General features: G+C 34.6%; 1 protein-coding gene across 1 annotated transcript in view; it reads left to right on the top strand.

Annotated features, from left to right (window-relative positions):
* The window catches only part of MAP3K4 (mitogen-activated protein kinase kinase kinase 4), a 138,063-nt gene that overhangs the window by 57,195 nt on the left and 53,540 nt on the right, over window positions 1-27,328 (top strand). Inside the window, 2 exon segments of the mRNA XM_037817631.1 lie at window positions 11,769-13,132; window positions 24,342-24,584. Coding sequence (XP_037673559.1) covers window positions 11,769-13,132; window positions 24,342-24,584 — 1,607 coding nt within the window.

Genomic DNA, 27,328 nt, shown 5'->3' with positions numbered 1-27,328 from the left:
TAAATTTGCATTCCTTTGTTGAGGAAATAATGTTTTTCCGTGCTATCTTCAAGATCATTAAAGCAAACCTTTCTTTAGATGAAGTTTAAGCCAATGTAGAGACCCTGCTTCCTAATTCTTAGATCACGATCTTTCCTACCTGCTGTTACCCCATGTTATATAGTATGATTTGAAGTCATTTCTCATTCATTGAGTGTGATAATTTCTCCATAGTTAATAAGTTTCAAATGTGAGGTTTTATCTTCAAACTTAAGCTTATTAGTAAAACAATTTTGTGATCCCTGCAGATCATGACTAATCAGCAAGAAACAACACTTAAAATTCATATGTTCTTATAGAACTGTGGGTTTGACTATATTGTGCCAACCAAAATATGCTGTATTATTGACTTTGAAAGTACAGGAGAATAGCTTCTCTCTCTGCTGTGATTCCTAGAGACTCCCAACAGTAGCAGTTCAGAATGCTGTACTGTACAGATGACAACGGCCTGCACAGTGGAGCTGTGGTCCTTGCCAAATGCTTTTGACATCTGTCCATCCTTTTCTCTGCTGTGATTCCTAGAGATTCCCAACAGTAGCAGCAGTTCAGAATGCTGTACTGTACAGAGGACAACGGCCTGCACAGTGGAGCTGTGGTCCTTGCCAGATGCTTTTGACATCTGTCCATCCTTTTCTCCAAACCTTTCACTTCTTGATTGCACTGGGAGACTTCTGTTGCACTTTTTTCATCTCTCCTACCAAGGAAACCTATAATCTTTCTTAACAAGGAAAATAGACAAGATTTCTCTGCAGGCTGCCATTATCATTATGCCGAAGGTAAGAGTGGAGCCTGGTTGAACCATAGTGCAGGAGGAAGTTGATCCTTGGATGAGTTTGTAGGGTATGCTTGCACATTGGAACTTGATGTTCTGGCTCACAGACTCCTCTGAGAAGGTATGGGAGGAGTTGGGCTTATATGGGCCAGTGTGATCTGGATCATCTAGATAGGGAGAGGAGGAGAAATTTCAATGTTAAATATATTATTTGTTTAGTAAAAGAGGAAATGAATGAAACTCTATGTCCCTATTGCTAGATTTTTAAAATTCTTGTTTTAGAATTGGCATCCATGGTTTTGAGTACTTGTTGGAGGTTTTCATTTGCATTTTCAATTGATTTCCAGTTCAAGATGATATAACTGGAATTATTTTATCTCCTTCTCCCTTCCCTAGACTGACTCCCTTCTTAATTTCCCTATATCAGCTAATAATAACATGTTTTTCTGACAAGAAGCCTTTGATTGTTATTTTACCTTTCCCTAACTTCTCATTCAAGTAGTCATCAAATTGTCAATTCTGGTCTCTTTGACATAGTGATCTTTAATGCCTAATTCTACCTCTGTATTTCAGTCCTTTAACACAAGCTCAGCCTGACTTTCAGGGTTCTGATATCTATTTCCCAGATACCCATCTATAGACTCATCATTCCAGCCAAACTCTTCTTTTCTGCCTTTGTGTCTTTGCTCATACTTTTCTTCCCTTGCTTAAAATACCCTCTTGCCTTCCTCACTTATCTTTATTTAAGCTGAACAAGGCCCCAAGTTACATACCTGCTTTTATTTAAAACCTTTGTAAACTACTTGTACGTAGCCCACTATAATCTCAGTCTTTTATAGCGCTCAATATCTTAACCTTTCCGAGGTTGGTTGTTATGGCCTTGTAAACAACTTTGACAGGGTGTAAAGGTGGTGTGGTGTTAAGGTGAGTTAGGATCCCTATTCTAACATGTACTGTCTGTCTAACCTTTTGTGTTCATTGTAATCCTCATTACACAACATTGTTGTGAAGGTTATGACAATATCTGTAAAGCCCTGCTACATAGTAGCTGTTCAGAAAAATTTATTGATTTGCATCATCATTGTTAATTGGCTTTTCTCTGTGATGTGAATTTTGGTGTTCTCCACAGGGCATGGTGGAGAGAATATTGGGCTTGGAATATTAGGATGAAAACTAAGCTTTTTTTGGCCTTGGATAGATCTAAACTTCTGAGTCTCAGTTTTCTCAGTGGTAAAATGGTGGTAGTACCTCAAAGAGTTATTTTGAGGATTAAATAACATAATGAATTCCACAGATTAGTTGCTCAATTAATGTTGTGTATTCAGGTGGATCGAAAGCTCCTTGAAGATAAAAACCAAGTAATAAACTTTTTATACCTCATAGCACCCTGTATCAAATTTTGCTTAGTAGCTGCTTAATTAGGGTACAATATAAAAATTAGTGAGAGAATCACAATAGGTCTTTAAAAAATTTTTAAATAGCTTTATTGAGGTATAGTTCACATACCATACAACTCACCCATTTAAAGTATACAGTTCAGTGGTTTTTAGTATATTCACAGATAAGTGCAGTCATCACCACAATTTTAGAATTTCTGCACCAGAAAGAGAAACCCTCATAACCTTTAGCTGTTTTCTCCCCATCATCCCCACCCCCCATGAATCTCTTTTCTGTCTCTGTAGATTTGCTTTCATTTAAGTGGAATCTGTAACTGTGGTTCTTAGCTTAATGTTCTCAGGGTTCATCTTTGTTGAGACATGTATCAATACTTCATTCTTTTTTATGGCCAAATAATATTCCACTGTATAGATAGATACCGCATTTTGTTTATCATTCGTCAGTTGATGAACGTTTGTGTTGTTTATACCTTTTGCCTATTGTGAATAGTGCTGCTGTGAACATTGGTGTACAAAATCTGTTTAAGCCCCTTTTTTCAGTTCCTTTTAGGTATATACCTAGGAGTGGAATTGCTGGGTCATCTGGTAATTCCGTGTTTACCTTTTTGAGGAACTGCCAAACTGCTTTCCACAGTGGTGGTTCCATTTTATATTCCCACCAGCAATTCTCCACATCCTTGTCATCAGTTGCTAACTGACTTGATTGTAGCCATCCTGCTGGGTGTTAAGTGGTATCTTATATCTTATTGTGGTTTTTATTTGGATTTCCTTGATGTTGAATATCCCTTTATGTATTTGTTGGCCATTTGCAGATCTTCTTTAGACAAATGTCTATTCATATCCTTTGCCCATTTTTAATTGGGTTGTTTGTCTTTTTGTTGTTGAGTTGTAACAGTTCTTTACATATTTTAGATACTGTCGCCTTATACATATGAATGGCAAATGTTTTCTTCCGTTTTATGAGTTTGTCTTTTTATTTTCCAGATACTGTCCTTTGGTGCACAAACATTATAAATTTTGATGAAGTCTAATTTACCTTTTTTCTTTTATTGCTTGTGCTATTTTTGTCATATTTAAGAGACCATTGCCAAACCTGAAGTCATAAATATTTACTCCTGTGTTTTCTTCTAAGGGTTTTATAATTTTAGTTCTTACATTTAGATCTTTGATCTATTTTGAGTTAATTTTTGTAAATGATGTGAGTAGAGGACTAACTTCATTCTTTTGCATGTGGCTCTTCAGTTTTCTCAGCACTATTTGTTGAAAAGACTATTATTTCCCCATTGAATGGTCTTGGGACCCTTGTAAAAATAAATAAATCAGATGAGTTTAAACACATGGGCTAATATCTGGATTCTCAATTCTATTCCATCAATCTCTATGTCTATCCTATGCCAGTACTGCAATGTCTTGTTTATTGTTGCTTTGTAGTAAACTTTGAAATCGTGAAGGAAGAGAAGTCCTACTTCATTCTTCCTTTCCAAGATTGTTTTGGCCAATTTGGATCTTTTGCAAATCCATATGAATTTTAGAATCAGCTTGTCAATTCTATAAAGAAGTCAGCTAGATTCTGATAGGGATTGCTTGGATCTGTAGATGAATTTGGGGAGTTCTACCATCTTAACAATATTTAGTCTTCTGATCTGTGAACATGGGATATTTTTTGCGTTTATTTATATTTTTTGTAATTTATTTCAGCAATATTTCTTCTTAATATAGGTATTTAAAGCTATAGATTTTCCTCTGAGCACTGTTTTATCACATCCCATTAAGTTTTGGTATGTTGTCCATTTATTTTCATTCATCTTAAAGCATTGTCTAATTTTCTGTTTTATTTTTTCTTTGGCCCTTTATTTAGGAGCATGTTGTTTAATTTCTGCATATTTGTGGGTTTCCCAAATTTCTTTCTGTCCTTGATTTCTATTTTCATTCCATTGTGGTTGGAGAACATACTTTGTATTGTACAGTTTCTGCCCTTCTACATTTTCTTTTTTATGGCCTGGCATATAGTATGGTCTATCTTGGAGAATATTCCATGTCCGCCTGAGAAGAATGTTTTTCTGCTGCTGTTGAGTGGGGTATTATAGATATTTGTTAGGTCTAGCTGGTTTATAGTGTTGCTCAAGTCTTCTGTTCCCTTGTTCATAAAAGTTATTTCAATGGAAAAGTAACTTTCATAGAACTGTTGTGTACTCTAATTTGCAGAAGTTTTCTGATTTCTCTGGAATTGATGGGTACCATGCGCATGTAGAGAAGGCTCTTTAGATTTGTGGTTTTCTCAAAAAATGTTAAGATCCTTCCTGTGGCCAATCTGATCTTCCTCATTTTGTAGATATGTTTTGATGTGATCTCAGAAAATAACTAATTTGCTTTTTGGTTTGTGCAGGGTGCTCAGTGTTACGTTTCTTCCATTTCAGTTTGTTTTAGTTCTTCCTTCCATTCCTGTCTCTTCCTCCTCCTTATCCTCTACCAATAGTTTTCTTACATTGTACTTACACTAATACTTCTTGACCATCTTGCGATATCTAAAATATAGCTTTCTTTAACTGGGAATTTTCCTTCACAAACTGATTATCTCTTATGCTCTAGAGCCCATCAATATCTTTATTTATATATACACATGTCTACAAAAAATGGAAATGCATTTGAGACACTGTGTTGTCATTGTATGCTGGATGATATGCCACAGGATTTGGTTTCTAATTCCAGATCTGTTTCTGACTTATGTGGGTGAAAGATTTAGCCTCTCTGGCCCTGAGTTTCCTTGCCTTAAAAATGAGAGGGTTGGATCAAGTGTTGTTTCTCAATATGTGTTTCCCTTCTAGCCTTCTTGAATCAGAGACACTGGGATTGTGCCCAGGAATCTGCACTTTAGCAAGAAGCCTAAGTAATTTTTACATCACTGAAATTTGAGAGCCCTGAATTAGAAAATTTCTAAGTCCTTTCAGGTTGCTAACATTGTTGGCTATGCTAGTACACCACTGCCCTACTGATCATCTCCCATTTAAAGGTAAAAGTCATACATCTGCTCATATTTTCTCATTTGAAAGCTTGGAAAAGGCCATTTTTTTGAATTTGGACAGTACATGTACATAACAATTGCAAGGACTTGAAAAAAAATTACATCCATTTTTATAGGAATTCAGTTGATTGACTTATATCTGCTTCAGCAGACAACCATCTTACTTTTCCTTGGTTGTTTTGATTTCATTATATAGTTGTTGTTGTTTTATCCCGTTCATATCCTTCTGATTTGGCAGGAGTTATTGGTAATAGACCAAAGGAAAAAAGTAACTACTCTAGAGGTCTTCTTTAAATGTACTACAAAAATCACAACATTTAATTTAGTAACTTCTTAGGAGACCAGGTGTTCCATTAGTTTTACTTATGTGATTATGAACTTATTTTGTAGTACTATAATTAGGACTTGTCATTTAAAACATTCCATATATCTTACTCCTGCACTTATGATCCATTTTAGTTTTCAGAAGCTCTGTTTGCATTTGAGTTTTTGTTAATTGCGAGGGGATTTAGAATTAACAGAAAACTAAACAACCAACCAACCAAACCTAGGCATTAGTAATGGTCTTTTGGGTACTATAAAAAGTTCCTTAAGTCGTGTCAGAATAGCTAAGGACAAAATGTAAAATGCTTGGGGAAATCACTGTGTCTGAGCCTGTAGATTTTTGCCTGACACCCTAATGCTTCTCAGATCTGCCTTAACTGATAGGTCCCTTATGATTTTCTAGAGGCCTTACCTGGTCACCTTGCTAGAAGGTACTCTTGTGTTTCCTCCCTCTCACAAAAATTACTTTAAAACTACTACTTCTGCTGAGATATATTGGTATTTTATTTTCACACTGTTGCTTGACTGTGATTTAAGTCTATTTTAAGTTTAAATTACATCATTTTTGCATCAATTAATATTTTGCATATTTTTAATTTTTTTCAACTCCAACTTGGTTTTGTTTTAATTTTGAAAAAAGATAGCTTCTCTGGTCCATCTTGTACCTTTCCCAATTTGCTTTTCTTCCCACACAGTGTAGATCCAAATATGAAAACATCATGTAAACAGGAACATTCCATTATATCGTGTACTATCCTATTGTATGTGCTGTAACATAGGCTTAACAAGATTTGTATATTATCTATAAAAGAGGGCTTTTCAGGCTTACTGGGATGGAATTCTGTTTATGCAGAAGAATGGGATTGTGGCATTTTTCCCTCCTTAAGCCCTTTTAATTGCTGGAATGAAGATCAAGGCTGAGAGGCTTCATCTCTTAATATTTTCATGTTTTGAAGTATTAGCCCCCGGGTAAGTATAGCCTAGATTTGACATTTTTCTAGCCCAGTCTTCTGAGGTTATCAGAGTGACTCTAGTTCCTTTCATTTAACACTTTGTTTCCCTTAGGACCTTTGAATCACAGATTGGAAGAACATAAACAAGTTATATAAGCAAAGTAATACCTTTTCACTGTTCACTATGATCACATTCATTTTATAAATTGTATGCAGACATTCTGTGGCTCTATCAATAGTAATGCTACATTGCATTAGTTTTATAAAGGCTTTTGGTATTTGACCCTAGACCCTAAGCTAAAATAGTTATTTGCTTTTCACTATTTAATTTTTTCATCTTTCATTTAAAACCATTTGTTTGGACAGCCATACTAGGTAATATGGTGTGCTGTCCTAGGTCCTAATTGCTTCTCTTCTGAGAACTTCCTGATTGTATCGACTCTCATGATATTAAGTAACTTCTCTATATACTTCTGACTTCCAAATCTGTGTGTCTGGATTTTTCTCCTGAGCTCAAAACCCATATATTAGTTACCTAAGGGCATGGATATATTATAGGTACATCCATTCAGTGTATTAAATACAGTCAGTGGAATTAATGTATTACATATATTCAAGGTATTAAAAACTAAATCCATAATACTTACCGCCAGTCCTACACAGTGTTACTTTTTCTCTCTGTGTATTATATGAACATATATACATACATATATGTATAAAATTTTGTTTCATAATAACAAAGTATAGTGTGAATTGATACCTTGAAAAATAAAATGTAGTGGAGTTAAATTTGTAAGTACTTATTATTCTTGCTATCAAAATACCATCCATCACTTTACTAAAAAAATTAGTTTATATGTGCATTTATAGCTAGAAAAAATATAATTGTGAAGAAAATTACTTTTATATATATTATATAAAAAGTTTTAAGGTTTTTAGAAGTACGTAAAATAGATTAATGCTACCGATGGAATTCCATCAGTCTTAAAATGTGGCTATGTGTTAAAATAGTTTTATATTAAATTAAAAATCCTATAGACAAAAATTGGTTTACAACCCTTTTTGATGGATCATAAAGTAAATTTTATATAAAATAAATCAGATCGGACCTGCTTAGTTAATTTTGTTTAAAAATCCTTGTTTTAAGACTAATTTAGATGATTGTATAATTGTACAGCTTTTATTATGTGACCGTGTGATTGTGAAAACCTTTTATGCAGTGTATGGCAGATGAGTAATAAAAGACAAAAAATATATAAATTCTAGGGGGGATAAGGGGTATAGGATGTTTTTTTTTTTTTTTTTATTTTTTCTTTATTTTGGAGTGATGAAAATGTTCTGAAATTGATTGTGGCGATGAATGCACAACTATATGATGGTACTGTGAGCCATTGATTGTATACTTGGATTATGTGGTGCATGAACATATCTCAATAAAATTGCATTTAAAAAGCTAATTTAAATTGATTAGGAGGTGAATTGGGTTTAAGCAAACTTTTTTTTTGTTGATTAGTTTTGGCTATATTAGTCTGTAACCATGTAAATGTACCCAATTTCATCAAATCTAAAGACAAGCTGTAGTATTATGTACTAAGAAAAAATGCTGCCAATTGATAACACAATGTGTTTTTATCTCTTAGAATTTTTATTTTTTACTGGCAGAGTTCTTTCATACTTGATATTTAAACATAGATTTTTAAAAATAGTTTATCACTTGTATGAAAAAATATATATAAAAGAAAAATATAAATGAAATATATTGGTGAATATATTTGTTCTAGTTTGCTAATGCTGCCAAAATGCAAAATACCAGAAATGGATTGGCTTTTATAAAAGGGGGTTTATTTGGTTACACAGTTACAGTCTTAAGGCCATAAAGTGTCCATTAACAAAGGGCACTTTCACTGGAGAAAGTCCGTTGGCATCTGGAAAACCTCTTGTTAGCTGGGAAGGCACGTGGCTGGTGTCTCCTTGCTTCCAGGTTGTGTCTCAAAATGGCGCTCTCCAAAATGGCTGCATCATCTTCTACAGCCATCCTCAAAATGTCTGTCTCAGCTCCAGCTAGCTATGAGCTCCTTCTGTCCGAGCTTATATAGTGCTCCAGTAAACTAAACAAGGCCCATGCTAATAGGGTGTGGGGCCATACCTCCATGGGAATTATCCAGTCAGAGTTATCACTTACAGTTGGGTGGGTCACATGGACACTGAACCAATAGGTTCCAGCCCGATCCACACTAGAACTGTGGAACTATGAACATATCTCAATAAAATTGCATTTAAAAAAACTAATTTAAATTGATTAGGAGGTGAACTGGGTTTAAGCAAACTTTTTTTTTGTTGATTGATTTTGGCTATATTAGTCTGTAATCACGTAAATATACCCAATTTCATCAAATCTAAAGTCAAGCTGTAGGTATTATGTGCTGAGAAAAAAATGCTGCCAATTGATAACACAATGAACTGCTCCCACAAGAACTGCATTATAGAATATGGCTTTTTCTGGGGGACATAAATATACAAACACATTCCAACCCCTGGACACCAGAAAAACATATTCTTTCCAAATACAAAGTGCATTCATCCTATCACAATATCACAAAAACTTAAATCATTTCAGTTACAGTAGGTAAGTACAAGATCCCATCAAATCAGTTACAGGTGTGGTCTGTCCAAAAGCAAAATTCCCCTCTGGCTGTGGACCTGTGAAACTTAGAACTAAGTTAAACATTCCCATTGCCATAAGGAGAAACTGAAAGGAAAAATAGGGTTTAAGGGACCAAAACAATTCCTAAAACCCGCAGGGCAAACTCCATTAGATTTCAAAGTCTGAGAGTCATTAACAGAAGACGTTGTATCCTTGGGGCTTGAGAAAGCGGGTGTCCAACCCTTTCCAAACGCTTTTGTAGCAGCCCTTTTCTCTCCAAATGCTGGTTTAAGTGCTCCAACATATCCACACATTGGGGAGACCACTTTTTTGGACCCACCCTCCTCAAACATTGGGGCAGCACCCAGATTCTCTTCCATCTCTGGGGCACATACTCAATCCCTTCAGAACAGTGGGGTGGGGGCCAGGCTCTCCCCAGTCCCCTGGGAATGTGCTCCAGCCTCTTTGAGGCCTGAGATGGCAACACCTTTCCTGAACATTAAGGTGGAAGGCCCACCCTCGACCTCCTGGGCAAACTCACCCTTTCCATGTGTGTGGGCCACTCTGCTCTCCCAGCCCAAGACCTCTTGACTGCAGACCTCAACCTCTGTGGCTCTATCTTTGAAGAAATTTTTCCTTCAGTTTGTTCCTTGTCTGTCTCCTCCAGTCCAGACAGGCAGCAGCTCCATCTATAAAGATCTCACAAAAGTTCTGTTGGCTTTGCATGAAGCACACAGAGGTCAAAGCTGTCAGACAATAGAACTTTCCACAAATCCTTTCTGGATAATTCCATCTCCAATCCTGGCTTGTACTGAAATGGTGGCTGGGTTCTGTTTGGTTAAATCCTCACGTTGGGCTGTAGCTTCTGGGGTCTCACTTTTTGGAAGCCCAGAATTCTCCAAATTATCAGTTTCTGGTTTCTTTGTACCCAAGAGTTCAGTTCTAAGTTTATCTCTGTCCTGTCACAGTTTACTATAAGCTGTAAGGAGAAGCCAGGCTACTTCTATATTTTGCTTGGAGATCTCATCAGCTAAATATTCCAGGTTGTCGCTTTCAAATTCTGCCTTCCATCCAACACCAGGACTCAATTTTGCCAAATTCTATGCCACTTTAAAACAAGGATCGCCTACCTGCCAGGTTGCAAAAACACATTCATCATTTCTGTTCAAGCCCTCATCAGAAGTATCTTTAGAGACCGTATTTCTACCAACAGTCTCTTCAAAGCAGTCTAGGCTTTTTCTATCAAGCTCCTCACAATTCTTCCAGAAACTTCCCTTTATCCATTAAAAAGCTGTTCAACATATTTGTTATTTGCGAACTCAGCAGCACCAGCACAATATTCCTAAAACGTATTCACAACACTATTGATTATAAATGAATTCTCAGTTCAGAGATGTTAAATTGTGAAAAAATCATATGTCCAAGATTCAATGAAATAAATTTCTCTGGAGCAGAGAGAAGCAATTGGGAATGGTGTTATGTAGAGTTTTGGGCATCATTAATATATGAAGTAGAAGTAGGTGAGACCACCCAGGGAAGAAGATCTTAGGTTGGAACTTTGAGAAGCATTGACATTCGATGGAATAAGTTCCAAGGAGGGACTATGAAAAGAAGTGAATATGAAATAAGTTCCAAGGAGGGAATATGAAAGGGAGTGACTTAAGGAACAAGAAGAGAACCTGGAGACAGTGGTGTTGAGGAAGCAATAGAATGAAAGACTCTTGAGAGGATAGAAGGGTTACTAGTGTCAAAAATGTCAAAACTAAAAGGGAACTATGTGCATGTACATGTATATATGCATACATATATGTATTGTTTCAAAGCTTGGAATAAAATTAATAGAACTTTTTTACAATTGTTTGAAGGAAAAATATGATGTTTACTTTCTTTGCACTAATTTTGAATGATTTTATGTGCCAGGTAACAGACTACGCAAATTATACAGTTACTCTCTCTTTCTCTCTCTCTATATATATGTCTTCGATTTTATTACTGTTAAATTTATAATGTTACTGCTCATATGTTGGTGACAAGAAATGGCGTAGAATGAATTAAAATTTACATTTTTATCAGCTGACTTTCAGATTTTTTATGAGAAAAATCTTGTGGGTTATTTGGTAATATAATTTTAAAATAAGAAAGTGCCTTAAGGATTCTTTCATCAGTCTACTTCATTTTGCAAATGTTTTCTTTAAATGATTTATTCCAATTTAACACATTTAGGTAATGGCAAAGATAGAAATCCAGTAGTCCAGTATTTGTGTCAGATGTACCATACTGTCTGTTCCTCTTTGAATTGTAGGCAATTGCTTTTGGACATTTGATCAAATGTAGTGCAAAGGTAAAGAGCTAATATCTGGTTAATAGTGATGATTGTAAGAGAATATCGTAAGTATAATATTTACAAAGAAAATGGACAAAATCTTTTTGAAAATTTAAAGGGAAGTGTTATGTATATTTTTTTATTATTTTGATTTCCCAGATATGGTATAGTTTTTTCTTTTCCAGTAACATCCTGAAAATATAAGTGCATGTGAATGTCAGTTTTATTGAGAGTATTTAAAATAGCTTCATATTTTAGAGTAATGTAATTATTGAAATGTTTTTTTTTTAATAGAAAAAATGAATGCACCAAATCAGCCCCAACATAAAGACACTGGAAAAGCAATGGAGAATGTGGAAGAATACAGCTATAAGCATGAGAAAAAGGCTCGGGCGACTCTTAGAACAACAGAGCGAGATCATAAAAAAAATGTTCAGTGCTCATTCATGTTGGACTCAGTGGGCGGGTCTTTGCCAAAAAAATCAATTCCAGATGTGGATCTCAATAAGCCTTACCTCAGCCTTGGCTGTAGCAACGCTAAGCTTCCGGTATCTGTGCCCATGCCTATAGCCAGAACTGCACGCCAGACTTCTAGGACTGACTGTCCAGCAGATCGTTTAAAGTTTTTTGAAACATTACGACTTTTGCTAAAACTTACCTCAGTCTCAAAGAAGAAGGACAGAGAGCAAAGAGGACAAGAAAATACATCTGCTTTCTGGTTTAACCGATCCAATGAACTGATCTGGTTAGAGCTGCAAGCTTGGCATGCAGGACGGAGCATTAATGACCAGGACCTCTTTTTATATACAGCCCGCCAAGCCATCCCAGATATTATCAATGAAATTCTTACTTTTAAAGTTAATTATGGGAGCTTTTCTTTTGTCAGAAATGGAGGTAGTTTTAATGGTACTTCAATAGAAGGTCAGTGCAAAGCCCCCCATAGAGCAAAGATTGTGGGTTACTCAACATATCACGATCATCTCCAACGCCAGCGGGTCTCATTTGAGCAGGTAAAACGGATAATGGAGCTGCTAGAGTACATAGAAGCACTTTATCCATCGTTGCAGGCTCTTCAAAAGGACTATGAAAAATATGCTGCAAAAGACTTCCAGGACAGGGTGCAGGCACTCTGCTTGTGGTTAAACATCACAAAAGACTTAAATCAGAAATTAAGGATTATGGGCACTGTTTTGGGCATCAAAAATTTATCAGACATTGGCTGGCCAGTGTTTGAAATCCCTTCTCCTCGACCATCCAAAGGCAATGAACCAGAAGATGAGGGAGATGACACAGAAGGAGAATTAAAAGAGTTGGAAAGTAGTATGGATGAAAGTGAAGAAGAGCAAATCTCTGATCTTAGTGTACAAAAGATCAGACAGCCCACTGAGAACAGTTTTGACATTCAGTCACGGGACTATTTATCAAAGAAGTTTGAAAGGCTTGAATCTGAGGAGGATTCTGCTGGCTGGGGAACACCAGACTTTAGTACAGAAGCAGGCCTTGGTAGACATTGTCTGACTTCTATTTATAGACCATTTGTGGACAAAGCACTGAAGCAGATGGGGTTGAGAAAGTTAATTTTAAGACTTCACAAGCTAATGGACGGTTCCCTGCAAAGGGCACGTGTAGCGTTGGTAAAGAGTGATCATCCAGTGGAGGTAGGTTTCTGGTAGGGATTAATGCAGTTATGCTGTCCTTAATTCCATTATTTATTATAAATTACAGTGAATATTGTTTTAATTATTATGTATTTTTCATACTCATATTTTTAGGCATAATGGTAGTTGTAAATTGCATATTTAAACATTTCTGTAAATTAGTGATAAATAGGGAAATGGATCTATGAAACTGTATGAAATTTAGTGAATTAAATGCAAGATGGTGTATGGAGGGGAAGAAGTCCAACCAACTAGGTAAATATAGGATGGAGGAAGACAGGGTAGGTATAAATAAAGAAGTAAGAAAGCTGCAATCATGATTGACCACAAACTGAATGTGAGTCAGTAAAAAAGTCAACATGATGCTAAAATATTTTTAAATGGATATGGCATCCAAGGTCACGGATGTATTTCTTTCTCTATTCTTTGAAGTAGCTTACTCCCTTTTTTTGAGTAGCTTGTCCAGTTTTGGTCATGTGTTTTAAAGAGAGGTGAATTGTAGAGAAATGTAAGAATGATCAAAGTAAAAAGGTATTCACTGTTTGGCAAGATTAAATGTGTTTAGCCTGTGTGATAGAAATTTAAGGGAAGCCTTGTTACTCAGTGTTTCAATAGGTGAAGATTTTCATGAGAGGAATGTGTCCACTCAAGTGAAAGTGGTTATACAATTTTGGTTTTGATAGTTTGGTATCTCAGAAATTCCTTGCTAAGAATGGTAACATTAGAAAAGAAGATATTGTTTTTGAGAGTTTAGCAAAGTGCCAGCAATTTTTCTGCTCTAGTGAGTGTGTATGTTCATTCATCTGACTAAAAGTAAAAGTACCCAGATTTCCTAGATTCCTTCTACCTGTGATAATCTGCGATTCTGAATTTTAGTAACTATATTCATACATAAGTTTGTGTGAAAGAGAATGTGTGTGTGTGTGTATATGTTTTTTTTTTTTGAACTTGAATTTACTATATAATTCTGGCTTGCCTTGGTATCAGAAATGGTAGAAGAGAAGGCACAGAAGTTAGTGTTTCCTATCTGAAGAGAACCTGAGCTGATGAGATTGTTTTTTTAATTTGATGGCCAGATCATGAATGTTTGCAGGGGAAAGGTCAAGCATTCACATGTTTAGAAGAGGAATCAGTATCTTAAAAGCTATACTTTAAGAGGTTACTTTACTTTGGGTATTATTTTGATTATGTATTTTTAAAATAAACTTTTATATATACTTTTCTTTGAAGAGTAACTTCTTTTTAGAGCAAATTAATTTTTCCTTTTAGTCCATGAGTGATTATGTTATAATTAAATTTTATTATAATACAGATTTCAAAATATGTAGAGCAAAACTATAGATATGTAGTAAGGATTTGTCCTGTACTTCACATGTAATAAGGATTTTGGTCTAAGTTTTTGGTTGGAAAAGTTCAGTTTGTATCATCAAGGATACATGTAGGCAGAACAGAGTTGATGTTTAATTTTTATTTCGAAGCACTGTTTCTGAAGTAATGTGGATGCAGAAGCCCTGGCGGTCTTTCCTCTTCTCTGCAGGAGAGTAGAGGGGCTTCTGTGGTGAAGGCACGTGGAGAGGCACGTCAGGACCTTTAAACTGTTTACATGCCCTCCTCCAAATTATCCCTCCCAGACTCCTGCTACTAATGGGAGGGCTTTGTGGATCAGTGTGCTAGAGTAAGAAAAAGATTGAGAACAAGTGCACTGTATTTTATTAGAACTTATAGTTGAAAAAGACTGTGCCAGGTTTCCCCTACTTTTGAATTCCTGACAAAGTTGTATTCCTTTGGTTTGGACAATTGAGATTTAATTGAAGAGGTTTTCTTCAATACAAACTCAGTTCTTAAAACATACGAATTAAAAACTGTTTATTTGAATTATCTGTAGAACGTTTGCTTTTCAAAAAAAATCGAACTATGGAAACCCCTATTGTTCTAAATTTTGGTTTTAAAATATTAAGTGCTTGTCAAAACAGTGGAAGGGAAATGGAAAGCTAAGGTAAGAATTCTTCTATATTGGAGATTAATCCCTACTGACAAAAGACAAAGCTCTGAAATTATAATTAACTCAATGGGAAAATGACACTATTTTTATTCCTACTTTCAGGAACCTAATTTCTATAAGGGAAGCATATGTATGTTCATGTATATAAATATACATATGTGCCCCTCTGGGTTTGTTTTATTTTAGCTTTTTTACTAAGTGTGTCAGAGAAAAAACCAGAGTTTTAAAGTCAAATAATTAGGTTCCATTTCTTTTTGTGGCCTCTGAAGTCTAACCACATGAGTGACTTCATCTTTTTGATCTGAAGTCTTCTTTTCTGTAGAAGGGGTATAATAATAATACCATCTACCTCACAGGGTTGTGAGGCTTGAAAGAATATTTGTATCAATGGTAAACTGCTATACAAGTCAAATATTAACTATTATCTTTTTTACAGGTTTTGTTAATTTTTTTTCTCCCTTGAAACTAACTTTAAGTCACTATGGAGTAGACTTGTATATTTTTATTTTTTAAATGTGTTTTACCTTTTAATCTCTCACAAATGATCATACATTTTAAGCAGCATATCTCTTTTAAGTTTGAAGTCTGTTTTATTTTTTCATTCTTATTTGTTAGGGACATCTTTTTTGCTCTGTTTTTACGGTGTTTGTGGCAACAGTAATGAATATATTTAAGAGATTTGTAGTAAAGGAATATACTTTTGATATTTGATTTTTCTTGTCTGTCTTTATATTTTTATTCCTTGTGATTAAATTACTTGTAAGTACTGTTTACAAATAACATGATCTTATATTTAATTCCCTTTTGCTTGTAAGCATGCTTTATAAAACTGTTTTTCCTCTAAAATTCTATTATATTTCAAAATCTTTAAATTTAAAAAATTGTTACTAGTGATTCTAAAAACAATTGACAATTTGGTTTAATAATATGAATATCATAAGTAGCCTTAATGGTTTGTTCAAAATTATAAAATAATAGCTGTCTAACTTTTGTAAGTTTTTTTCCTCAAGAAATATTTCTAATTACTTAGGTCATCCTTGATTAACAGGATGAGTTATTTTCTACAGTTCACTTGAAAGACAATTGTTTGGGATATTAAATATACTTATCTATATAAACAATGCTTTAAACCAGTGAGTCTCAGACTACCAAGTGAAATAAATTTACATGTTATGTAGCTGAACTAATACCAGCCTAAGCTTTGGGCAGCAAGGACAACATAATGTGAGAGTTAAAAAATAAGAGGAAGCTTTTTTTTTGAACTCAGAAATGATCCTAGGTTTTTTGTTTTTTGTTTTTTAATAGTCCTTAGTTTGCATTAATTGTGCTTTTCCCATATACTACCCTACTATCTGTTATCAACACCTTGTAATGGTGACGTTCGTTTGTTCTAGTTCATGCAAAAACTTTCTTATATTTATAGTTTTTTTTACGTAATTTTATTGAGATATATTCACAAACCATACAAAGCTTCAGAAGTATACAGTCACTGGCTCACAGTATAATTAACTGCAGTTTCTGTCCACAACAGGTTTTAGTGGGAAGCAGCTCAGCAGTCTAGTAGTTTCCAGGGTGTCCTTACTATCAGTTACTGCAACTAAGTGTGGATTTTGTAATATTATTTACAATTCAATTTTAGCTTAAAAAATAAAACAAGAGACCATGTAAACATATGTAAGAGATTTACAGAAAACTTTAAAAGATGATACAGTGTTCCCATATGTACTTCATCCAGCCCCTCCTAATGTTGACATCTTAACCTAGCCCTGGTACATTTGTCAAAACTAATATATTAACACTGGCACAATACTGTTCAATAAACTTTAGATGTTATTCAGAATTTCCCAATTTTTCTACTAATGTCCTTTTTCTGTTCCAGGATCCATCCAGTGATACCATGTTGCATTTAGTTATACTTTCTTAGTGTCTTCTGATCTGTGAAAGTTTCTCTTTCCTTTTTAGTTTTCCATGACCTTGATGGTTTGGAGAATATCACTGAATTTGGAGCGTCTCATATTTTCTTATGATTAAACTGGGTTTGTGGGTTTAGGGATGAATACCACAGAGTTGAAGTGCCCTTCTCATGGCATCACTTTATCCCTGGTTCTGTTAACCTCGATCTTTTGGCCGGGTAGTATCTACTAGATTTCTCCACAAGCTACCATCGTCTCCTTTCTGTACTCTCTTCTTTGGAAGTGACTCACTAAGCACAGCCCACACTCAAGGGGAGGAGGATTTATTTACTTATTTGTTCAGCCCTAGTATATATGTAAAGTATATATATACATGTAAAATACACATGTAATGTTTCAGAATTGCTAACCAGTACTACTGTGAGAAACAAACTTAGCAATTAGAGTACAGTGTTTATATACAGTTCTTTTTGTTGTTCGTCTTCCAGTATATAGTCAAAACATCATTTTCCAGAGTTACCTAGATAGGTCCCCTCTTCAAGTTAGCATACAATTAGATTCATTTATCACAGTCTGAATTCTATCCTGGGATCTCCTAATACCCTGGTTGATTTTATTTTAATTTGTATACTCTAAAGATTACTCTCTATGTACAGTTCTATGGATTTTGTGCATTTGTTTTAAATACTCATAAAATATTTGAGTCATAGGTTGTGATATGGTTATTTTATGTTCCTTCTTTTTCACTTTCCTTTATAAAATCTACATATTCTCAGAAAAGAAAGACAAAGTGAAAATTTATATTTTAAAGTAATGTACAAAAATATTGTAACTGTCTGACTTAGGCTGCTTATTGCCATACATGTTGTCTCCAATTCTAGGAAGATTGTTACTTTCTTTATTACTTTCTTTTGAGTTAGAAATGATCATGTAATTACTATAAATTTAGTGACCAATGGAATATTGTTTATCTTTGGGTTCTAACAATAATTATGCCAATTTTTTCCTGTAATCTTAAGTAACCCTGAAAAGATTGCCATTTATATTCAGAACGAATAAAAAATGTTGCAAGTAGGAAATATGTAATGACAACAGCTACCATTTGAGTGCTTACCATTTGCCAACATACCATATGAAGTGGTACTGTTATTTCTACATTTTACAGATAAGGGAAGTGGTTTAGGGATAGTAGATTAACTTTTCCCAAATCACAGAGGTAAAGCTTGGTGGAGCAGAGATTCAAACCCAGGACTCTGAGATATCACACTCTAAACTGTGCTAATGGTTTTTCAAACCTGAATGCACATCAGCATTACCCGGGGAACTTTGAAAAGTTCACATACTTCTGCCCTGTTTGTAGGGTAAATCTGAAGCGCCCAAGGGAAAGACATGAGCATTCACATGTTTAACAAACCCCCGAGGAGCTTCATATGCAGCCAGAGCAGCACCAGTGCAGTTCTGAGCCAGCCCGCTGGAAACAACAGTTGGGCTACGTTACTCTGCACCACACACTTTTAAGATTAGTGTTTATTAATATAGTTATTAGAGTTAACTTTTTATTTGTTCCAGTCATCAGCTGTCTGATTACATAAGTAAAATTACATAAACTTTTAAATTGAGTGAGTGATGAGCTAAGAAGCAAATACACATTTGCCTATATGTTTTCTGTTTTCTTAAACATATGAATTGAACATATGAATTTTGCCTATTGTACCCCCAATTGTTGTTTAACATGTTTCTTTTTTTTCTGCGTTCTTTATGAATGGACTGTAAGATATAGTGGCATGATCAGATTCAGGATTTATTTATTGATTAGTCAGTTGATTGTGTAACACTATTTCATTGTGTTTTCCCATCAAGACACATATAATCTCTGACTTTCTCCTTTTGTGATATTAGTAGTTGTTGATGATCATTTGTTAAATGACTTAATTCATTAAATGTTTAAAAAGTGATGGTTATTTAATCGCTCACTTCTTCATTTATTAGCTTCTTCATTATTATCTTCATTTATTAGCTATTGCTTTCCTCATCCACTATTTGGTTACCTAGTAGAATAGTTTGGAAAGGAAAGGCAGGATAAGTGTGCTTGGTTTTGATTCTTTCAGAATAATGAGTTAGCTCACTAGCATTCTTCAGTGATGATCAGTTAGTGTTTTTTTTAATTAATATCATTTTTTAACTCATGAATTTAAACATATTTGATATGTTTGAATCCACTGAAGTCATTATTGTAATTGATATTCCCATTGTCCCATCTTTGGCCAGTGTGGATATATTCAAGTTAGCTTGAGTCCTTTGTTCACAACCTGAGTCTTTGATAGCTTCCTTGCTATCTTGTGTAGCAACTCTTCTAGACCTGTACTGTACATTTCCTATTCCAGATTGAAAATCAGATATATCTTCAAGGAGCCATGCTTCCTTTTATTGGAAAATGGCATTTCAAGACCATAGTCTGGGCACTAGCATTGCTCATTGCTACTGAAATGGTCAGTTATCCTTTAGTTCTCTTCAGTGGTCGGAAGTAGAGCACACACACACACAACACACAGGCACACACAGTGTTATCACAAGTTCACACCAATACTTCCCATTCAAATTCAGGAGTTTTGTTTTTCACTTTGTGTCTTCAGATTCAGTCTGTATTTCATTTCCTTTCTTCTATACTGAGAATCCCAGACCTCTTAAACTCACTCTCGAATTTGTGCCAGAATCCCTCCCAATTACACTGAAATCCTCAAATAGGTACAATGAGCTTTTTATTGAATAGTCATTGGTTATTTTGGAACTTACCCTTTAGGCCCATAAGACACCCTATTAATTCTCTCTGCTTTCCTTGCACAAATACTGATGTCATATGAGTCTTGGAACTGTTCATTGCTTTTTGTCACCTGCTTTTACTTTGGGGTTTAGGAATATGCCTTGTCTCTAGTTTTATTGTAGCTATTTCTGATAGAGTTTTGATTTTGCTGTCATAGTTGCTCTGTTTTTATGGGAAATTCAAAACCTGTGTTCCCAGAATTCCTTTTATTTGGTTGAGCTGTACTAAATTGCCAATATTTGATCATTTTTGACCAACTAAAATAGCAATTGTATATAGCTTAACCTAATATAAGGTGCTATGTGTAGGTTTTAGTATATTTGGAATCTCTTTTTATGTATAATTATCTTTCCTTTAATTGTCTATAGCATTCATTGAATAATCCATTATTTTCTAACATCTTGAACTGTTGTCCCCCTTTTTAATATACTAAGTTATCACACGTAATTGGTATGTATCTCTGGTCTGTGATCTGTTTGCATATTACTGTGCCAATACTATTCTATTTCAAATACATTAGCTTTGCTAGTAAGGCTTCATATTTTGTAAGGCAATTCTCCCTGATCATTGTTTCTTTTAAAAAATTTCTAGACTTTTTATTTTTGCATATTACTTTCTTCCATATGGACTTTATTATGAATTTGTCACAGCCACACAAAATGCCATTTGGATTATGATTACAATTACATATTTGTATTAATGTCTTTAGATTATTGAGTCTTCCCAGTTTGGCTGAATTCATCATGGATTTTACATAATATTGATTCCTATCTTTCTTACTGGGATGAAATGATAGCAAATAGGCCATTCTTGCACCCTATTGCCCCTTTCCCGACTCTCTGTGTTTTATTTAAATAATTTCAGGATATTTATTTTTCCTATTCCTTTGCCTTGTTTTGTTTGGAAATTTTTTTTTTAAATAAAGTTAATAAAAAAACAACATAAATAATATGGAATTTAAGATCCAATTTTCTTGTTCTTATAGTATGTTTTTTTTTTGTTTTGTGTTTCAAATATGCCTTTCTAGAACTTGCATTATAGTCCATAACCAAATTATCATCACCTATTTAGATGTATAAACCTGTAAGTTTTACTACTGCTTGCCTTAGGTATTCTTTCCCCTATCTTGAGATCTTTATTCTGGTTCAGTTTTCATTTGACTAGATCTGCCATGTTTTTTTAAGTAGTTTTTATTTTTTATTTTATGAGAAGATAAGTGAATTGTACTTTGAGTTTTTGCCTTTTCAAAGAAGTCTTTCTTTCTTCTTCTTCATATATGGATGATATGTTGATGGGACAAAATCTCCTCCATGTTTTCCTTTTCTTCTTTCTAGAGCCTCTATTCTTATGTGAGAGATTCTAGATATGTCTTCTGTGACCCTTATTTTTTACTCAAAATTTCTCTTCCTTTTTCCTTTTGTTTTGGATTATAATGATAATTTCTGCACTTCATTTCTAAATTATTAATTTAATTTTTGACAGTGTTCATTCTGTCTTCACCACCTCCATTGAAATCCTCGTTTGTTTTATTTCTGAGAATTTTAATGAGAATTTTTATTAGAGGGTTGTTTGTGATTCTCTCCTATTTCCTACATTAATCAATTTTAATCGATGCCAGCTGTTCTAATTCTGCACTTAATTTCCTTCATTAAAACTGCAAGTTTGTTGGAAGTGCTCAGTAATTTTTTAATGTCTGTTCCTTTTTGTCTGGACATGTACTGATGTACCAAGCACCACCAGCAGGGGTGAACTTCCTTTGTGACTCTAGAGGTCTGGCTATTGAGGTCTCTCAGGCTCTGCTGTCTTGCTACTGTTGAGAGGTTAGGGATTGTTGCCTTTCCCAGTGAGCCTGTAGCAGATGGTTAACGGGCTGGGACTGTAGAAAATGCCAAAATAATTCTTTAGAATTGTATCATAGAAAGTTATCTGAATTTTATAGAGCTTTAAGTAAACATTTTATCTGATGTCATTCTTCTTACCAGAAGAAAAAGCATTTATCTTGCCTAAAGCTTTTAAGCAGATATGTCTTAACCCTGGCCACATTTATCACAGTAATCATTTTTTGAATTATGCTGCTATTTAGAAATTCTTGCCTGTTATTGGAAACCAAAGTGTGTATTAATTTAAAACAAAAACATATGTTGAACATGAAAGGACAAGTTAATCTTGTTTTCCTTATTGCTGATAGAGATTACCATTATTTGAGTGGTTATATGGTAACATTTTACTTGTTTGATGTCAGGTTATATATTACTGTAATTCAGTGTCTAGATTTTAAGGAGCAAAAGAAATGTTTTTTCCTCCCAGATATTTGTGAATCATTCATGTAGTGTTGTTAGGAATTTTATATTATCTGAGAAGACAGCATAGTCCTGATTTTTGTCATTAATATATTTCTGTTAGCCAACTGTGTAAATATGATTTAAAAAATAATCAAAGCACCCACTTTTAAAGCATCTGCTTGTCTGCCTATCACTAAAATACCACCATTGTCATCAAGTAGTACAATAACAAATCTGAGGACACAGAGTTTAATAACAGAGTTTGATCTAGTCATATGTTCTCTTCAGTGTTGGATCATCATTACCCACAGAAGAGACACTGGCACTTTCCTAGGACTGTTTACCTGTTAATTTATTCATCAAACAATTGCTTAGTACCTGTCATGTGCTAGGTACTGAGCCATGTGTTGGAGATTCATAGTTAACTAGAGATAACAGGGTTCTTCTTTTTCATGAAGCTAATGGTCTGACAGGGAAATCAAATAGTAAAATAGCACAAAAGCATAAAGCATGATAAATACAACCATGCAATCATTTGTGAGGCACAAATATTGAGAGGAAGGGGAGACATTACATTTGTGATCTGAGACAATCACAGAAAGTTTTGAAAGCATCTGAGCTTTTTCCAAAATATATGTACAAGTTCACCAGGGAGAGGGAGGGTATTACCAGTAGGAATAACCTCTGATAATAAAAAAGTATTAATATATGCAAAAGCACGGAGGCATGTGTGTTGATGTTAGGGAAATGTGAGAGGTTTATGGGTAAAGGAAAAGGAGGAGGTAGTTGGAGATAAGGATCAAGATCTATTTGGAGACCAGACTGTTAGGCCAAATAAAGGTGCCCATTACTTATGATTGGCAGTGAAACATTTTAAAATAGAATGCATAAGATGAGCCTTTTAGAACAAAATCACTTTGGGGGCATCATAAGTTCAGTGGCTTAAAATGTTGGAATCAGGAAAAGCAATTGAATAGCAAATGTGAATTAAGGCAGAGTATAGAGGAGAAAATGGATTTGAAAAATATTTAAGAGGCAACTGTTAAGACTTGTTATATGTCTGCATGTATGGCTCAAGGAAGAGGGAGAACTTGTGGAAGACCATGTATGGGCATTTATACAGGGGCCAGACTGTCAGTTGGAAATGTGAGGCACTCACAGGAACAGTGGACCATCCTTAGCCAGGTGAGAGTCACCATAAAAAATAGAGCATATTCTTTACAGTTCAGGTGTTAGGTATAAGGTGTTCTGGAAGTTCTAGACATAGGGGTCCACACAAATCGAGCCTTAAGGTATGGATGCCTGCTTTTGCTTTAAAGCAACCATGATCTAGTGGGAGAGACAGAAACGTTAGCAATAGTAATTGAAGTACAGTAGGATAAGACCATGGGGAAAACAGTTAAGAACTCACTAAATGATATGGAAGATAAATTTGCATAGCAGAATAGCTACCATTAGTGACTTTTTAAGTTGAAGAAAAGTTGACGTTTTCAAGTTTTGATGGTCTGTTTTCTCAAAGGAGAAGGCAAGGTGTTTGAATATGGTGCTGGAGTTAATTTAAGAGTGGAAAAGCTTCATATTCCCTATTTTATGTGGAAAAGAATAGGGAATGTAGTGGATGACTATAAGAAAGGTGAACAATACTAGAATTCCTGGGAAACATTAAATAATGGATATTTGGGTGGTGCCAGCCAGGTCAATTGTGTGAATTGTTTTGTTTTTTTCCATCCACATCATTCAAGAGAATTAAAGGAAAAAAGAATTGGTTGAACCCACTAGTTTTTTTATTTACATAAATGGCTGTTTAGGTGAATTATTATCTGATTTTGTAACTTTTCTCAAATTTTACTAATTTTGTGGTTTTCTCAAACTAGAGTTAGTGGCAGAATACAGTGTTTAACCTTTGAAATAAAGGGTTCTAATTTTTTCATTATGAAAAATGTTAAAGTTGATTCTTTTTATAGTATGCTTTTTTTTGATAAAAATATTGCAGTTTGATTTTAGTTCCTGGTATGGTTTTCTAACACTACCAGAACTTTTGGGGTCTATATTGAAAATGATGAATTATTCTAAGGATATTTTTCCTGTGAAATTGTAATTTTTTAGATTTGTCAGCAAATTACAGAGAATAATAGTTTATAACGACAAATTTAGGACAGTCTCTTTAATCTTTGTTTAATTTTTATTATAGTTTTCAGAATTTCCAGATCCCATGTGGGGTTCAGACTATGTGCAGTTGTCAAGTTCACCACCTTCCTCTGAGCAAAAATGCAGCACTGTATCATGGGAAGAGCTCAGATCTATGGATTTACCATCGTTTGAACCTGCCTTCTTGGTCCTCTGTCGAGTCCTTCTTAATGTTATACATGAGTGTCTGAAATTAAGATTGGAACAGAGACCTGCTGGGGAACCATCTCTGTTGAGTATTAAGCAGGTTTGTGTCAAAGGCTTGAAAAATATTTAGCAATTATTTTATTATTCTATAGGCTTATATATTTTATTATGAAGATTTTTTTTTTCTAATTGTTGCAAATCCTAAAAATAAGTCTATGTTATCATTTTTAAGCTACTCTGTTTAGGGTAATACAAAATGTTCTTGTGGTCTTCAAATAACATTGTGATTCAACCTTTCTGCCATCCATTTCCTTGTTCCAAAAGGGTATCAAAATAAGAGGTGATGATATGACCCTCTATATCTTCTTAATATCAGTCTCTGAAGAATGGAAACTTATAATTCATTCATCGGAGATATAATTCCCAAATTCATTTATTTGTGTCCTATTAGAGCTATATGTATGCTCTTAGGAGCATACAGAGAGGACACGTTGAAACTTTTTGCTTGCTTATGCAGTTGTGTGGTTTAAGCAGTAATGATAACTTCTGATTTCTTAATTGTTGTTAGTTTTGGATGGGATTTTATAGGGTGTTTGATATTCCATGGGAAACAGGAATTCTGGAAGCAGTGAGTGCTGAAGAGTGTCTGTATTTATGCTTTGTGATATTATCATATCGGCATTCACAATTATCTTACTTTCCTATGGCTGCCATAAGAAAGTACCATATACTGGATGGCTTAAAACAAAAATTTATTGTCTCACAGTTCTGTAGGCTGGAAGTCTGACATCTGTAGGGGAGAATCTTTCCTTGCCTCTTCCTAGCTCCTGGTGGTTTGCCAGCAATCCTTGGGCTTCAGTCTCTGCCTAGGTCATCGCCTGGCCTTCTCTCCTGTCTGTCTCTGTGTCCAGGACACCAGTCATATGGGATTAAGGACCCGCCTACTCTTGTATGACCCCATTTGGCTTACCTAATTCTGTCTGTAGCGATCCTGTTTCCAAATAATGTCACATTCTGAGGTACTGAGGATTGGGACTTCAACATACAGTTTTTGGGTTACACATTTCAACCCATAACAACTCTATATAATAATAAAATTTTCAGATTTTGCAAAAAGAGTGTTTGGTAGGTGTTTTGTAAAAGGCACATGTATATCCCATAGGGATTGGGGGCTGGGGCTACGTGGCTCTGTGAATGACAGGGTGAGGCATAAGGTGATGAGTGTAGGGTAAGGAAGGAGAGGTGACTAGAGTTATGACATACGCACAAGATAGGTTTCTGTGTATATTTGTTTGTTTAATTAGATGTGGAGTAGACTGGTTAGTGGAGTAGAGTGATTGGTGGAGGTCTGTTGTAAATGGGCTCCTTCATCTCCTTTACATAACATCAGTTTCCCTCCAGCAACCATCAGAGCTCTATTTTGACTTCAGTTTTGCTTCCTTTACATAACCATTTTGTTTCTGGTTATCCTCCTGCCATCTGCTTTGGCCCTGCTTCTACTTGTCACCCATACTGCAGCTGTTACTTAGGAAGATTTGATAAAATACTTTTCATTTCCCTTTCCCACAGAACGAATACTTCAGGAATATATCCTGATAAACAAGGAGTTTATTATTTGCCTGATGGAGTTACTATGAGGATTATTTAGTAATTAATGTTAAATACTTTGAAACATAAAAGGCATACCTGGATTAAGGTAGTATTACCAAGAGTAAGAAGAAAATAGAAATTTTGGCCTAAATGCATTCAGAGATTCAGTTACATACCTGGTGACATTTTAAATACAGGAATTTGCCTATATAATCTGAGCAGTACCCTTTTTAATAGACTTAACTATAGATATAGCCCTTTTACTATAGATAATTATTTTTAAAATATTTTATGGTGGTGGCTTAATGCTTATAAAAGTAATCCATGCTTAATTTATAAAATTTGGGAAGTACGTATAGGATGCAGATAAAAATAAAAATCACCATTATCCTGCCACTCAGAGATAACCACCATAACATTTTAGTGTATTTCCATCCATTTGTTTTCCTGTACATATGTATTTCCCACACATACAAGTAAATATATAAATACTATATTGTGATGTCTTTCCCTCTTCTTTAAGTATTTTTCAGAAACAAGGTTTTACATTGCTGTAATAGTGTTCTACTATATACATGCATCATTATTTAGTTTATCTCTTATTGTTTTAAATAATACCATGATTAGTAATTTATTTATAAATCTTAGTCTTCATCTCTGATTATTTCTTCAGTATGAAATCATAAAAGTAAATTATTGTCATGCTTTTTAAATTCTAGAAAGCTTGTGCCAGTTTACTTTCCTGATAGCAGTGGTGGAATTCCCTTTGTGTCTTGACTAATGTGTATTAATACTATTACAACTGTATGGTCTTGGATAGTCCCTGTTGATTGGAGTTTTGAGGGTATTATGTCCTATAATGTTATTAAGGCTTAGAATATTATTAATGGAAGGAACCTTACATGTCATCTTATTTTAAACTCCTTTCCTTCTTTATAACATTTCCTACTCGACCCATATATTGCTGTTCTGCCCATCTTATTGCTGTGTTTTGTTCCTTGACTTCCACTTAATTTCATCAGATTAATCTTGGGTTTTTTTGTTTGTTTGTTTTCCATCACAGTTCTTTTTGTTGTTGTTTTTGTAATTATTGGAGTTTTATCACAGTGGAGACTACAAATCACAGTAGATAAACTATGCTAAATTATTTTGGAGGCAGCCATTCTCTCTGGTATATAGATATATATTTGAATATTTTATTATATTTTTGGCAAAATATTGCCGGTTTTATTCAAATTTGTTACAGTGTAAATT

This window comes from Choloepus didactylus, chromosome 24 (genome assembly GCF_015220235.1).
Source record: "Choloepus didactylus isolate mChoDid1 chromosome 24, mChoDid1.pri, whole genome shotgun sequence".
Lineage (NCBI taxonomy): Eukaryota > Metazoa > Chordata > Mammalia > Pilosa > Megalonychidae > Choloepus > Choloepus didactylus.
Note: the sequence above shows the minus strand (reverse complement) of the source record. Positions and strands in the feature narration are given on the sequence as shown.